This window comes from Amblyomma americanum, chromosome 3, assembly GCF_052857255.1.
Source record: "Amblyomma americanum isolate KBUSLIRL-KWMA chromosome 3, ASM5285725v1, whole genome shotgun sequence".
Classification (NCBI taxonomy): domain Eukaryota; kingdom Metazoa; phylum Arthropoda; class Arachnida; order Ixodida; family Ixodidae; genus Amblyomma; species Amblyomma americanum.
The window spans coordinates 176,958,654-176,971,086 of NC_135499.1; the positions used below are offsets into that span (position 1 = coordinate 176,958,654).

Consider the following 12,433-nt stretch of genomic DNA (forward strand, 5'->3'; position numbering starts at 1 on the left):
CAGAAGGCCGAGACACCAAAGCCCAGCGTGATGGACAGGGCAGACACCAAACCGCAACTCGTTGGACAGGGCAGTAAAATGCAAAGGACGTGCAGCGCGATATATGAAGGACAAGAGAAAGCACGGGCACCTCAGCGCAGAACAGAAGGCTGAACGCCAAAGCTCAGTGGACAGAAGGATAGAAGGCAGACACACCAAGCCGCAACGCGTTGTACAGGGCGACAGAATGCCAATACAGCAAAGCACAGCAGGAGGGACAGACACTACATCGCAACAAACAGGCCTCTACAGAAGGCAAAACGCCAAAGCGGAGTGGACAGCGAAACGCAGCGCGACGGACAAGGCAACAGGTAAGGCATAAACACTAAGCCATAACGCGTTGGACAGGGCGACAGACAGCAAAGCACAGCGCGATTTGCAGGACAGCAGAAGGCAACAGAAGGCCGAGAGAGCGAAGAGCAGCTCGATGTACAGGACAACAGGACGAACATACGCCAAAGAGGACAGGACAACAGAAGGCCTAGGCGCCCAAGCGCAGAGGACAGGTCAACAGAAGGCGAACTAAGACGCACCACAATGGCTACGCTTGTGATGTCTCTGCCTTCCCTTGTGCTATTCGTTGCACTTTACTTTTTTTTAACGCGGCCGGCGCGACAAAACCGTTGCTGAATCTCGAGTCCTGGTCGCTTGGTGCGCAACTGCAGAGCACAGCTGCGGAGAGAGCGCGCACTGCCGGCAGCGCAGCGAGGTGCGGAGGTCCTCAGCGGGTCGCGCTGGCGCTTTTCATCGCGCGTCCCATCGTGGCTGCGGGCAGCGTAATCCAATTAAACGAGCGGGTCGTCTGGGACATGAGCTATGGCGCTGCCGTACGTGTCCCCTCGGCGGCCGTAATTTACAGCGTAATTAATGCGACGCGGACAATGTGCGCCTAATGGAACTCGGCGGTCGCTGGTATGGAGGCGCTGCATGCAGCAGCCGTGGGACGACTCGCGCGCGCGCGCGCCATTATAATACTTTGCGCACTATAGGGGACGAAGAGGGGAGGCGAAACCTCGTTAAGCCACCGCCAAGGCTGCGTGTGTGTGTGTGTGTGTACATTTTGGGCCGGATAGAAAAACATGCGATTACCTTTCCGTCCTTCTTCTTCGGATCCGCTTTTCTTTTTCAATTCATTCCTGCTTCGCGTTTCTTATTTGCCTCCCAGAGATTGGACAAGATTGGGGACGAGCATTATACTGTGGGCACTCGCTTATGTCTGCGGTTCTGCAAGTCTCGTTCATTACCTACTCCTCCGGGAAACGCTTTAACAAGGTTGGCTCTCTTTGTGTGTGTGTCCATGCGTGGGCTTCTTTTCGGTGCGACCGCTGCTTGAGTGCGAAGATCTGTTCAGAAAAGAGATGAGATTAGGCCGGAAATTCAGGGGGCTCTCGGCTAAACACTAAACGTGGAGGAAGGGTTCCATGTACTCTGTGGCTTGTTCAAGGCTTGAACAAACAGCGAGATTGTGACCTCCTTATTTTTTATAAGTAGGCTCTTCGTTTTCTTTGTCTCTTGAAGGTTTTTTTTTGTCTGTGTGAAACCGGAAGTTACAGGTCTTTGGTCCCCCTCCCCGCATATCCGGATACATGGTACCCTACAAGGTGCAGCGTTGACAAGATGCTATAATGCGCGTTTTTATTTTATATATATAGAGCTAAGGATAACGAAAAATCGCTCATTTTCCTCCGCGCATTGTTTAGGCTTTGGAATCAAAACTCCCGGCTGCGCTTCGCGTGTTCCTGCAGCGACGTCCGGATTGGACCACCGCGTGCCAAGCATGTCGTCGATGTCGTTGCCACGTGTGTGATTACGAGGAAAGTAGTTTACAGTGCCTAAAAGCAGTTCCTTTTGTTTTCTTGGATATAACTTAAGAGCTTGCGTTGCGCAATTTTAGTTCGCGATAAAAATTCGTTGTACGGATCTTCCTGGATATGTTGATATTTGTTAGCCAGAAAAACACGCAAAAACGTTTTTTTTTTTTCGTCACATCAAGCCCGGCAGGAACTCCATGGTCATCGTTAAGAAGCGAATAGTGGTGTTCACTATATAGCCTCAGGAATCCCCGCTCTAAAGACTCTCTCGACGTCGCCGTCATTTGTTTGCGAGAACGGCCGGTAGCGGCGATACCTGTATTCCTTTTTCTGGCCTTCTCTACTAACAAAATTGGCGGTGGTTTAGCTCTGGTTAAACCTGGAGTGACGCGATAGCTACAGCTGTCCGACTGGAACTCGGTCACGTGATCAGCCACGGCACAGCACCGCCGGCAGCTGCTCCGCACCACGTGACAGCATGGCGGCGCCGCCTCGCTGAAGGCTCGAAATGCTACCGTAATGTAGCTATCGCTACAAAACCTGTTTCTCAAAAAGTAAAGCTAGGCTCATTGTCTTTAGAGCGCGGTATCATGTTGATCTAGTCCAACTTAGAAATGCCCGCAGTATTAAACAACACACTCTTCCTAGCCATTCCCTCCGCCCGCGCTCTTCCCTCCAGTTTGTGCGGCGGTTACGGGACTGCATACCCGCTCTTCTCTTACATCCTCACCTCACTTGTACCGCTTGGTAGTGGGACACAGACACCAGTCTGGCTGCTGGGGGATATTTTTACATTACCGAGCGCCAAAATGAATAAATTTACGTATTTTCGCGCGCGCGGGCTGCGCCCTCTACTATTTTAGGACTCGCGTATGCACAATCGCGCACAGGTAACTTTACGCTTTCTCCCCGTCGAATTTGCTCATTAAGCTTCGACAAGCAAACCTGCGCTTTTTCCGACCACCTGGACGTTTAAAAGTGTACAGACGTGAGTCGGTTGGTTCTTTCCTATCTGCATATGGTTTCAAAAGAGCGCGAAGGACAAGTCCGCTCAACCACTTAGTTCAGTTAGCGCCGTGCTAGTCCAGATTTTCTTTTTTTTTTTTGCATTCGCATCCACGTCTGACTCTGTTTTAAAACACCTCAACGACAGCCACGGCGATCTGTGGGGACGCTGTCGAGCCTTCTCGTTTCGCGGCGTCGCTAATGTGGCAGGAATTAAGCGCGATCAGGGCTCTCACGCCCGGCGTCGCATCCGTCCTGCGCGCGTTTGCCGCCGCATCGTTCCCGCGCTGCTTGCTGCCGTTGCTGCTTCAGCTTGCCTCCAGGGGCGCTCCGCTCCAACCTCCTCGTCTCGTTGCGACGGGTGCCGTCAGGCGGGCAATTAAAAGCTTGACTCGAGCGGTCGCCCACCGCCCTCCGTGTCCCTCCGTTCTGCTATCTTCTTTCTTGCTGTTGTTGTTCCTTCGTCGCGATGCTGCCTCCACTTCATCCGCGTGTGCGCAACGCTCGGCCCGAAAGTTGGCGCGTTTTAATGAATAAACCGGGTCCGTCTAATTTCTATGGGGCGCCCATGATGGATCGCAGTGCTCTCCGGTGCGCGTGGATCTACGCCGGAAGAAGGGGGGAGTGAAAGACAAAACACGAGAAAAGGCAGGCGAGGGTTAGATGCGGACGCACACGGTGCTGCACAGGTAAGGAAGGCACGGCCTGCGCACACATAGGAGGAGCGACTGCGTGGTGCCAGCTTTGTCCGACCGTGCGGCCAGCCGGCCCCGCGTAGACCCGTATAGCCATACCTCCTTCGCCGCGGCGGCGGCTTCGGCGGCTGTAGCGCCGTGGGCCGCCGCCAGTCGCCGTAGATCTGGCGCCCGCTCGGCCACGGGCCTAGCGAGGCGTGCGTGCCGCCGCCGCGCGAGTGTCAAGTCGGCGCAGGCCACCAACAGACCGCACTGCAGTGCTCCCTTTCTCTCTTTCTCTGCGCGTCTTCCTTGGACCGCAGAGGCCACTCCTGCCGATGCCTGGCCGAGCGCGAAGCACGCAGATTGCTCTCGAGGGTGGGCGTCCTTTGTTTCTCGCTTCCTGCTTTGTTGCTCCTGCTGCTGCTGCGGGCCTTTGGAGATTTTTCCTGTGTGTGAGTGGGGATGGGGGGCCGGCAGGCAGAGCTTTCTCTCATTGGGCGGAGGTACTGTATGCCTGGCATGCTTTTGCTGTTGTACTTCTGACCGTATAGTGAACATTGTGCAGCGAAAGTAGACACTGTTTGGTGTATATATGCGCCCCCTCGTTTAATGGCCGCGAACTCTCGTCGCCTGTGTGGGCCTGGCTATGATTGAGGCCGCCAGGTAGTGAGTAGTAGGTGGACCAATGCTTGCACTGAATCTTGACCGCCTGAGTTGTGGGTGTTGTACGCTCCAAGCCAGATAGGACTAACAGTGCAGTAGAGGTTAGCCCTTTTGTGTACTAACCGTGTTACCGCAGCGATTAGTCCCCTAATGACCAACTATGACTTTCCTAGAGACTAATTGCAGAGAGATACATTAACTGGAGGTGGTCTCCCCGCCCACTAACCGTTCCTCACGTGGACTGAGTGGTGCAGTTATAGTCTTATTTGTCCACATTTACCTTAGAATCTGGCGTGTCCACCACGGCAAGTAAGAGTGCAGTCGCCTATTATGTTGTCCGCTGCGCTGAATGCAAACTACCCAAAAAAATAAAATTAAACTGTGCGAATTCAGAATTGTAGCCGCACCAACAACTGATCCGGAGTTCCCGGGTTCGAACCCGACCGCGGCGGCTGCGTTTTTATGGAGGAAAAACGCTCAGGCGCCCGTGTGCTGTGCGATGTCAGTGCACGTTAAAGATCCCCAGGTGGTCGAAATTATTCCGGAGCCCTCCACTACGGCACCTAATTCTTCCTTTCTTCTTTCACTCCCTCTCTTATCCCTTCCCTTACGGCGCGGTTCAGGTGTCCAACGATATATGAGACAGATACTGCGCCATTTTCCTTTCCCCAAAAAAAAACAATTATTATTATTATTATTAGCCGCACCAACAAAGCTGCACCTCTTCTGTCCACCTAATAATAATAATAATTCATTTTTGGGGAAAGGAAATGGCGCGGTATCTGTCTCATACATAGTAGGACACCCGAACCGCGCCGTAAGGGAATAAAGGAGGGAGCGAAAAAAGAAAGGAAGAAAGGTGCCGTAGTGGAGGGCTCCGGAATAATTTCGACCACCTGGGGATCTTTAACGTCCACTGACATCGCACAGCACACGGGCGCCTCCTCCATAAAAACGTTTTGGCGTTTTGCCTCCATAAAAACGCAGCCGCCGCGGTCCCCCGGTGGCGGTATTCTACCGAACGTTTGTTATCGTTGCCCTTTTGCTTTTCATGTAAGCGTTTCCGCAAAGAAAAATGACCCCGATTGTACTAGTGGTGCATCCGCTATACTGAAGTAAGTTTGCCTTTCTGGATATATACTGTGCCCTTACTACGTCGTCATGCGAATTGCTATTTGTGTGTTTCCAGAGCGTGCACTAGCTTCCCTTAAAATATTTAATGGGGACGCCTGGAGTACATTAGTTTTTTTATAGTGCGCTCATTATAGTGGTTTTTTATGAAAGGAAATGGCGCACTGGCTGTCTCACTTCTCGGTGGATACCTCAACCGCGCCAAAGGAAGGGATAAAGGTGGCAGTGAAAGAAGAGAGAAAGCGGTGTCGTAGTGGAGGTCTCCAGAATAATTCTATCACACTGGGATCTTTACCGTGCGCAGACATCGCACAGAACACGGGCGGCTTTTGCGTTTCTGTACATCTTGCTACGCGAACATCTTATTACGCGCGGCAGTCAAGAGGGCGATGGGACTCCCTCCACACGTGTTCACACAACACCTTCTTCAGATAGATGTTCACAACACCGTGAAAGATCTTATCGACGCCCAACTAGCAGGTCAACTAGTCAGGCTCCGAAACACGCGCACCGAGAGAGCCCTCCTTGAAAAGCTGCAGTACCCGCCAACAAACACACGCTTACCATCGGAACTGGCAGCCCTGGACCCTACGATCCGAGCGAGAGTCCAGGTTGTGCCAATAGCAAGAAACATGCACTCCGAACACTATGCGGGAAGGAGGAAAGCCCGAGGTGGGGCGCTCGAGCGACAATTCGGGGAAAATCCATATGTCATTTACACTTATGCCGCAAGCTACACAGACAACCCAGAAGCCATGAGCATAGCAACCACGAACCGGACCGGTGTCAAACAAATCTCAGGTTCAATATGCACACGCTCGAGGAAAACAACAAAAGAGGCAACTGTTGTCCTTGCATTCAGCTGCATCTCTTATCCCGAGTATGAGCTAGGACCTCAATCCGGACTGTCATAACCGACTCACAAGCGGCATGTCGGACGTGCGCCTCTGGCCCGTTATCAAAATAGATATAACACATCCTCTAGCAGTGTTAATAATAATAATTGGTTTTTTTGGGAAAGGAAATGGCGCAGTATCTGTCTCATATATCGTTGGACACCTGAACCGCGTCGTAAGTGAAGGGATAAAGGAGGGAGTGAACGAAGAAAGGAAGAAAGAGGTGCCGTAGTGGAGGGCTCCGGAATAATTTCGACCATCTGGGGATCTCTAACGTGCACTGACAACGCACAGCACGCGGGCGCCTTAGCGTTTTTCCTGCATAAAAACGCAGCCGCCGCGGTCGGGTTCGAACCCGGGAACTCCGGATCAGTAGTCGAGCGCCCTAACCACTGAGCCACCGCGGCGGGGCTCTAGCAGTGTTCCACGGACACATTTCTCCTCATTCGAATCGTCTGGACAATAGGCCACGCATCCCTGCCTGGCAACGAGCGCGCCCGCGCGCTTGCCCGTGACCTGAACCGCCGGTCACCAGTGGGAGGGGCCAGGACATCTGGCTGGGGAATTGCAGACGATGAGAACAACGTAACACCATCGGCGCCCACAGAACCTTTAACATACACACACATCTTTGAAGGCTATAGACACCGGAGAAACACACACACAACTCTCCCAACTGAGTGGACACCATACCTTGACGTCAACTTCTGGTGCACACTTGCCCAAACCTCTGCCTCATACGCCTCTTCTTCCCCAACTCTTCCATTCCTTATGGGAACGCCTCAACCCACTGACGCACCAACCACCCATCCTCCACCCCACTTTCTCCTCTTGGGGGGCTACTGTGTACAGCACGGACCCACAAGACCAGCAACGGCTGATCGAGCGGGCACGCAGGATTGCGACAGCCAATGGAGTGCTGGACTAAGGACACCGTCCGAAGAGGATGGCGACCAACTGCCATTCTACCATTGGTTAAAATACATGGGTTTCTTTTCTTCCTCCTCCTCCTCTTTGAGGCTCCAATAAATCCCTGCTGTCCACGCTTCTCCCTCGTCTTAGCCAATAGCCAATAGCCGGACAGCATGGGAGTGACTGTGGTGATGCAAATGCAAAGAGCCGCCGTGGTGGCTCAGTGACTATGGCACTCGGCAACTGACCCGAAAGACGCGGGTTCGATCCCCGCCGCGGCGGTCGAATTTCGATGGAGGCGAAATTCTAGAGGCCCGTGTACTATGCGATGTCAGTGAACGTTAAAGAACCCCAGGTGGTCGAAATTTCCGGAGCCCTTCACTACGGCGTCTCTCATAGCCTGAGTCGCTTTGGGACGTTAAACCCCCATAAACCAGCAATTGCAAAGAATGCCATCAGCGGGGACGTACGGAACACCCCTTGCGTTTGTGCTGTGCGACTGCGAGACAATATAGGATTACCATGATGTATTCGACAGTCGCGTATCATTCAGCGCGTACACTGAAGGTCGGCGTGGTTTCTGCGCACCGCTACATGTCAGTGTACGTGCAGACTCCACAGCTATTAATAGCGGTTTTCCTTTCTGTCCTTGGAATGCTGTCGTCGGCCTCCTCTTTGGCGTGGTTGTATACAGCAGGCCATTGTCGCAGGACCTCTGACGGAAGCATGAAAAACAGTCCGGGCATTACGGGTGTTACTTGGTTTCCTGCTCGTCACACGGGTCTTGACTGGCAGCTGTGATCAGGCGTTCTGGCTATGTGTTGTGTATATTCGACGTCACCCATCATAGCCTCTTTGTGCCCCTTTTCCGCGTACCCAAATGCAGAGTAACAGGCCAGAGCACCGTAGCTCTTCCCGACCTCTGTCTTTGCGTCAAACTGTTCTGTCTAAAGCTCTGAGAGAAAGGGATCACTGAGCTTTCATCGCGAGGTAGGCAGTGTTAGCGGCACTCGAACTATATAAGCCGCTGGAAACGCAGAGAGTGTCAGTTCGTTCGCATGTTTTATGCGGTGGCATAAGACCCCGCCTCCCTGCACCCACCGCCAGTGTCACTTTGCCACCTAGAGGGGTGGAAAACGGGTGTACCACCTGCCACGGGTGGTACACGGAAAAGCCAGCTGCGACCTGCCACGTTGGTGGCAGACTGGGGCGAGGGAAATCACTCTCTCCTCTCGCGTTTACACTCGTTGACAGAACACGTGGAAGGACCGTAGCTGTTGTCGAGAATATTCTGCTTCCAAGCAGTCGTTTCCGCGGTTCCACGGTGAAACCGAACCTTGCAGGTTCTCCAAGCTTCATGTTTACCTTAGGTCGCGTTAAGAGTAACGAGTACGCCTGGATAATATAGGTTCACCCACAACGCGTGTGCATGCACGCACGCATGAGAAAAGAGAGAGATGTCGATAATTTAGCGCGGGACATATTACTTACACGCGTGATTGAAGAAGCTCAATAACAAAAGGCAATTAACGCCACGGGACAAGGCTGTGAGGAGGCCCGGCCGCGGTCGTTTAGCGCGCGCATATTCATACCTACGTGCACGCACACAGGCGGCGTCAAATGAGGGGCTGCGATGAAGTTGGCACGCCGCGCGGTCACTTAGTAGAAGACCTCGAGAGAACGAGCCCCCCTTTTGTCCGCCGCATGGGCGTGTAGCGATCGCGCCTTCTGATCTATCCGAGCCGCGCGCCGGTGACCAGGGAGCGAACGAGCGAGTGGTTGGTGTACGTACTACGCCGACGCGCGTTCGCACGCAACGCGGCGAGGCTGCGTGCAAGAGCAGACTGGCTGGCGGCGGCCCTGGTGCGTTTCCTCGACGCGATCGGAGCGCCCGGGCAGCCGCGCGGCGGACAATCCATCTCCGGCTTCCTTTTAATGCGATCTTTGTTGGCGGTTGTCCTTAGCGTGATGGATTCGGCCACGAACGCTGTGGGCCTGTCCGTCCCTTCCCCCTCCCCCCTTTCTTAGCGCGGCATTTTCTTTTCGTTTTGTTTTCGTTCGGCTGTGTGTGGCGGTCGCTGTGAAAGCCGCGCTCACGGCAATTAGGGTTTGGTCACTAGCTCCCGAGCCGGAACGAATCCCCGCTTCGTTTCTATTAGGGACCGATGACCGATTCGGATAATCCCGCGCCGGATGGGCCTCGAGGGAGAGGGAAAAAGATGTGCCGAGGAACGAGGGTAAAGGTTCTCGCCGACCTCTCGCCTGCGCTCTATCTCTCTCTCACTTTATATATGTGTGTGTGTGTGTGTGTTTTGCAAGCTCTCCGGTTCCCTTTTGTTCCACCCAAGTTGCCAACAGCGGCTGCGCTGTGGCTGCTGTCGTTAATGACACTTTCCTTAAGTCCTTTCGGCCGTTAATTGAATTCCGTCACGCCACGCGCTGGCTCTTGTTGCGTGCCTGTTCGCCCTTCGAATGTTCGACTGGCCGTCAAGCGTCGCGGCGGGTTGTCTCCTTCGGTCCCTTTGTGTCGAGAGTGACTCCGATTTCTCCTACCGGCTCTGTGCGCGCTCTTGTGGCGTTTTGTTTGTGCTCTGTAATCGCCTTTGGCTGCCGTTGCGGCGTTGCAGTTGCCTTGCGAGAGCGCGGCTGATAGCTTGAGCATTTCCTACTCTGAGCTTCTTTCCTGTTTTTTGTTAATGGTGTGGGCGTTGGCGTTTGCCTGTGTGGTTCTTAATAGGGTGCAGCCGTGTTCATGCTGGAGCGATGATAAGCGTGCTTGAAAAACTGTTGCGCTTGGCTTTTTGCAGCCGCTTCTGCTACCACCCATTTAATCCTGTGCATAGTCCTACCCACAGATTTTAGATTGATTATTGCTTTTTTATTATAGATTAAATGAGGAGGTGCGATAACGTCTCCCGTCTATGGTTGTCTATATACCGAAGGTGCTGGGTGTTAATCATTTCAGGAAAATGTTTGTTATGTGTTTATTACCGTACGTCACTTTGCGTTTCACCGTTTGCGCGGTGTTTCTTCTAGCAGGTCTCACCGCACAAGAATATGAGCTGCGTTTTGCTGTCAAGCTTGGGTAACGAGCGAAAAAAAAAAACATTTTCGTTCGACACGCGTGCCATCGTCTAATCAATGCCGGCTCAGATGTGGTCGTGGTGCGCTACGCTCTTTGCGGCGAAAAGTTGTTCTTTTCGTCGCGGTGACGTCATCTCTAGTGTGTGGTGCCTGCAGGGATGCCGTGCGTGACGTGTGCCGAGACGGAGCGGACCTGTCGGCACCTGCAGCAGGTGGCCAAGCGGTACCTGTCGCGCAGCGCCTTCAGCCTCGTCTGCATGCGGGACTTCTTCCGGGATGCCTTCCGGCCGTTCGACCTGCGGCCCGGCGCTGCCCAGGAAAGCGCCCTCCTCGACTAGCCTATCAGACTGTGGCCGGTCCTGGTTATGGGGCATCGTCTGCCTCTTCACGGTGCTGCCAGATGGGAACCCAAGCTTTACATATACATTATTACCGTCATGCCGAACAGCAGCTAAAAGGCGTAACGCAAATGGTACTCTCACTGAGTTGTTTTTAATCAAGCTAAGTTCAAACGGTAGTTGCGGATTGCCTGCTGTTCCGTGTCCACATCCTGGCGTGAAAAACTTGGCCATCCACACCGGTTTCTTTTTGCGAACATTTCCACCGCGCCGTATCTGTTCGGGCAAGTTTTGGTTTGAGAAAACCTTCACTGGGTGTCACCGCTATCACTGAGGTTGCTGGTTACACTTTAGCATGACGATGTATAATAGGGTGACTGTAACGTTTGGACTTCGAGCTAAAACTTCCTACCGTATAGATAGATGACTTCAACAGATGCTCGCTGGACGTACAGGTGGTGTTCCCGTCTAATTTCTTTATCTCCGAGATTGACTGTAAGCAGCTCTCATCACGCGGTGCGCTGACAGATGTTTTCCGTGCTGGCAACAAATCTTTATGATGGCAGCGCCCTGCGGGTTGCTGTTAAAATCACTTATAGCTTATACAGAACGCAGTTTTTTTCTGGGCCCACATGGAGTGTTGTAGTGTTGCATTGACCTCTTTGTTGTCTATATAATGTGATGTGGCCGTTTTTTATACCTGACTGTTATTCGCCATGCCTGTGCGTAGCTGCGTTTGCTCGTTTGGCAAGTGCATGCTGTAATGTATTCTTTCTCTTTAATGTGTTTTAGTCTTTATTTTCATTAAGGTATTGTAAACTATATAACTTTATTGACGAGTGTTTTATACTGTATTTTTTTTACAATTTAAATGTCAATAGAATGTTGGTTGGTGTCATTGTCTTGTAACCTGCTCTTTGCCCATGCCGTCAGTCACTCTTGTCGTCCGAATAAAGGAAATTTTATTCTCCCAACTGCGTTCCTATAGATGATTTACAGCGCGAGCGCATGTGTGCCGCCATAGTTGGTGACGTTATTATCCTGATGGTTTCGGCGGCTGCCTGACGGGGCGCTGCATCAGCTCCCGTAGTTTATAGCGAACTGGCGGGTGGCACGGAGACGCAGGATGTGTGTTAGTGCTACGGAATGTTTGATTTAGGCACATAATTTACTCATTTCCTTCACACTGTCCGGATCGACCTGAATGTACTTATAGGCAGTACAGCGCTACTGACTTTACTTTCCCTTTTTTTTCGTTCCTTAACTGGCGCTCGTGGTAGAATAATGAATTATTTTTGCGAGCTGCGTGAATTATAAGTGCAGCATAGTGTGAGAGGTTCCTTTCCTGCGCTCGGTATTTCGGTCGCAAGGCGAAAAGTGAACAGACCTTGAACTTTCTCCGCACTTACCGCTGTGCAAAATTTACAGCTTGATGTGCGTGTGATCCCCCACTTGCTGCCCTTAAATTATTTTATCTTCAGTTAACGTTCGAGCTTCCAAAGGTTGAGAATGCAAGTTACTCGGAAGCCGGTGTTCTCAGGCGTCCGGGTAGGCTCCGATCAAAGTTAGATAAAACTACGCTGGAGTACAAGTGCCGCAGAGGTAATCGTCCGCAATCAGCTGAAGTGTACAAAATCCCCTCATGCGAAATTACGTAGCTGTCCATAAGCGGGAACAATTCCATAAGCGACGTTCTCACGGCGTCATTTTTTATATGTGGTCTGAGCCATTCAAATTGCGCCGGCAACCAAGGTTAGGGGAAGACGACTGTGGCCAACCTGCTCCATATGATCACTTCGTTATAAAGGCTTTCGCATCATTGGTCTCACAGAGATATCTTTCGTGCGAAAGCACTGCTTCAAGACGTCAAACCGGCT

The 12,433-nt window shown here is 52.3% G+C and overlaps 1 protein-coding gene across 1 annotated transcript in view; it reads left to right on the top strand.

Moving 5' to 3' along the window:
• Window positions 1-11,529, top strand: part of PolA1 (DNA polymerase alpha catalytic subunit) — a 76,035-nt gene extending 64,506 nt beyond the window's left edge. The window contains exon 37 of the mRNA XM_077658947.1: window positions 10,375-11,529. Coding sequence (XP_077515073.1) covers window positions 10,375-10,556 — 182 coding nt within the window. The 3' untranslated portion in view covers window positions 10,557-11,529. The remainder of the gene's footprint in view (window positions 1-10,374) is intronic.
• Window positions 11,530-12,433: the final 904 nt, after the last annotated feature.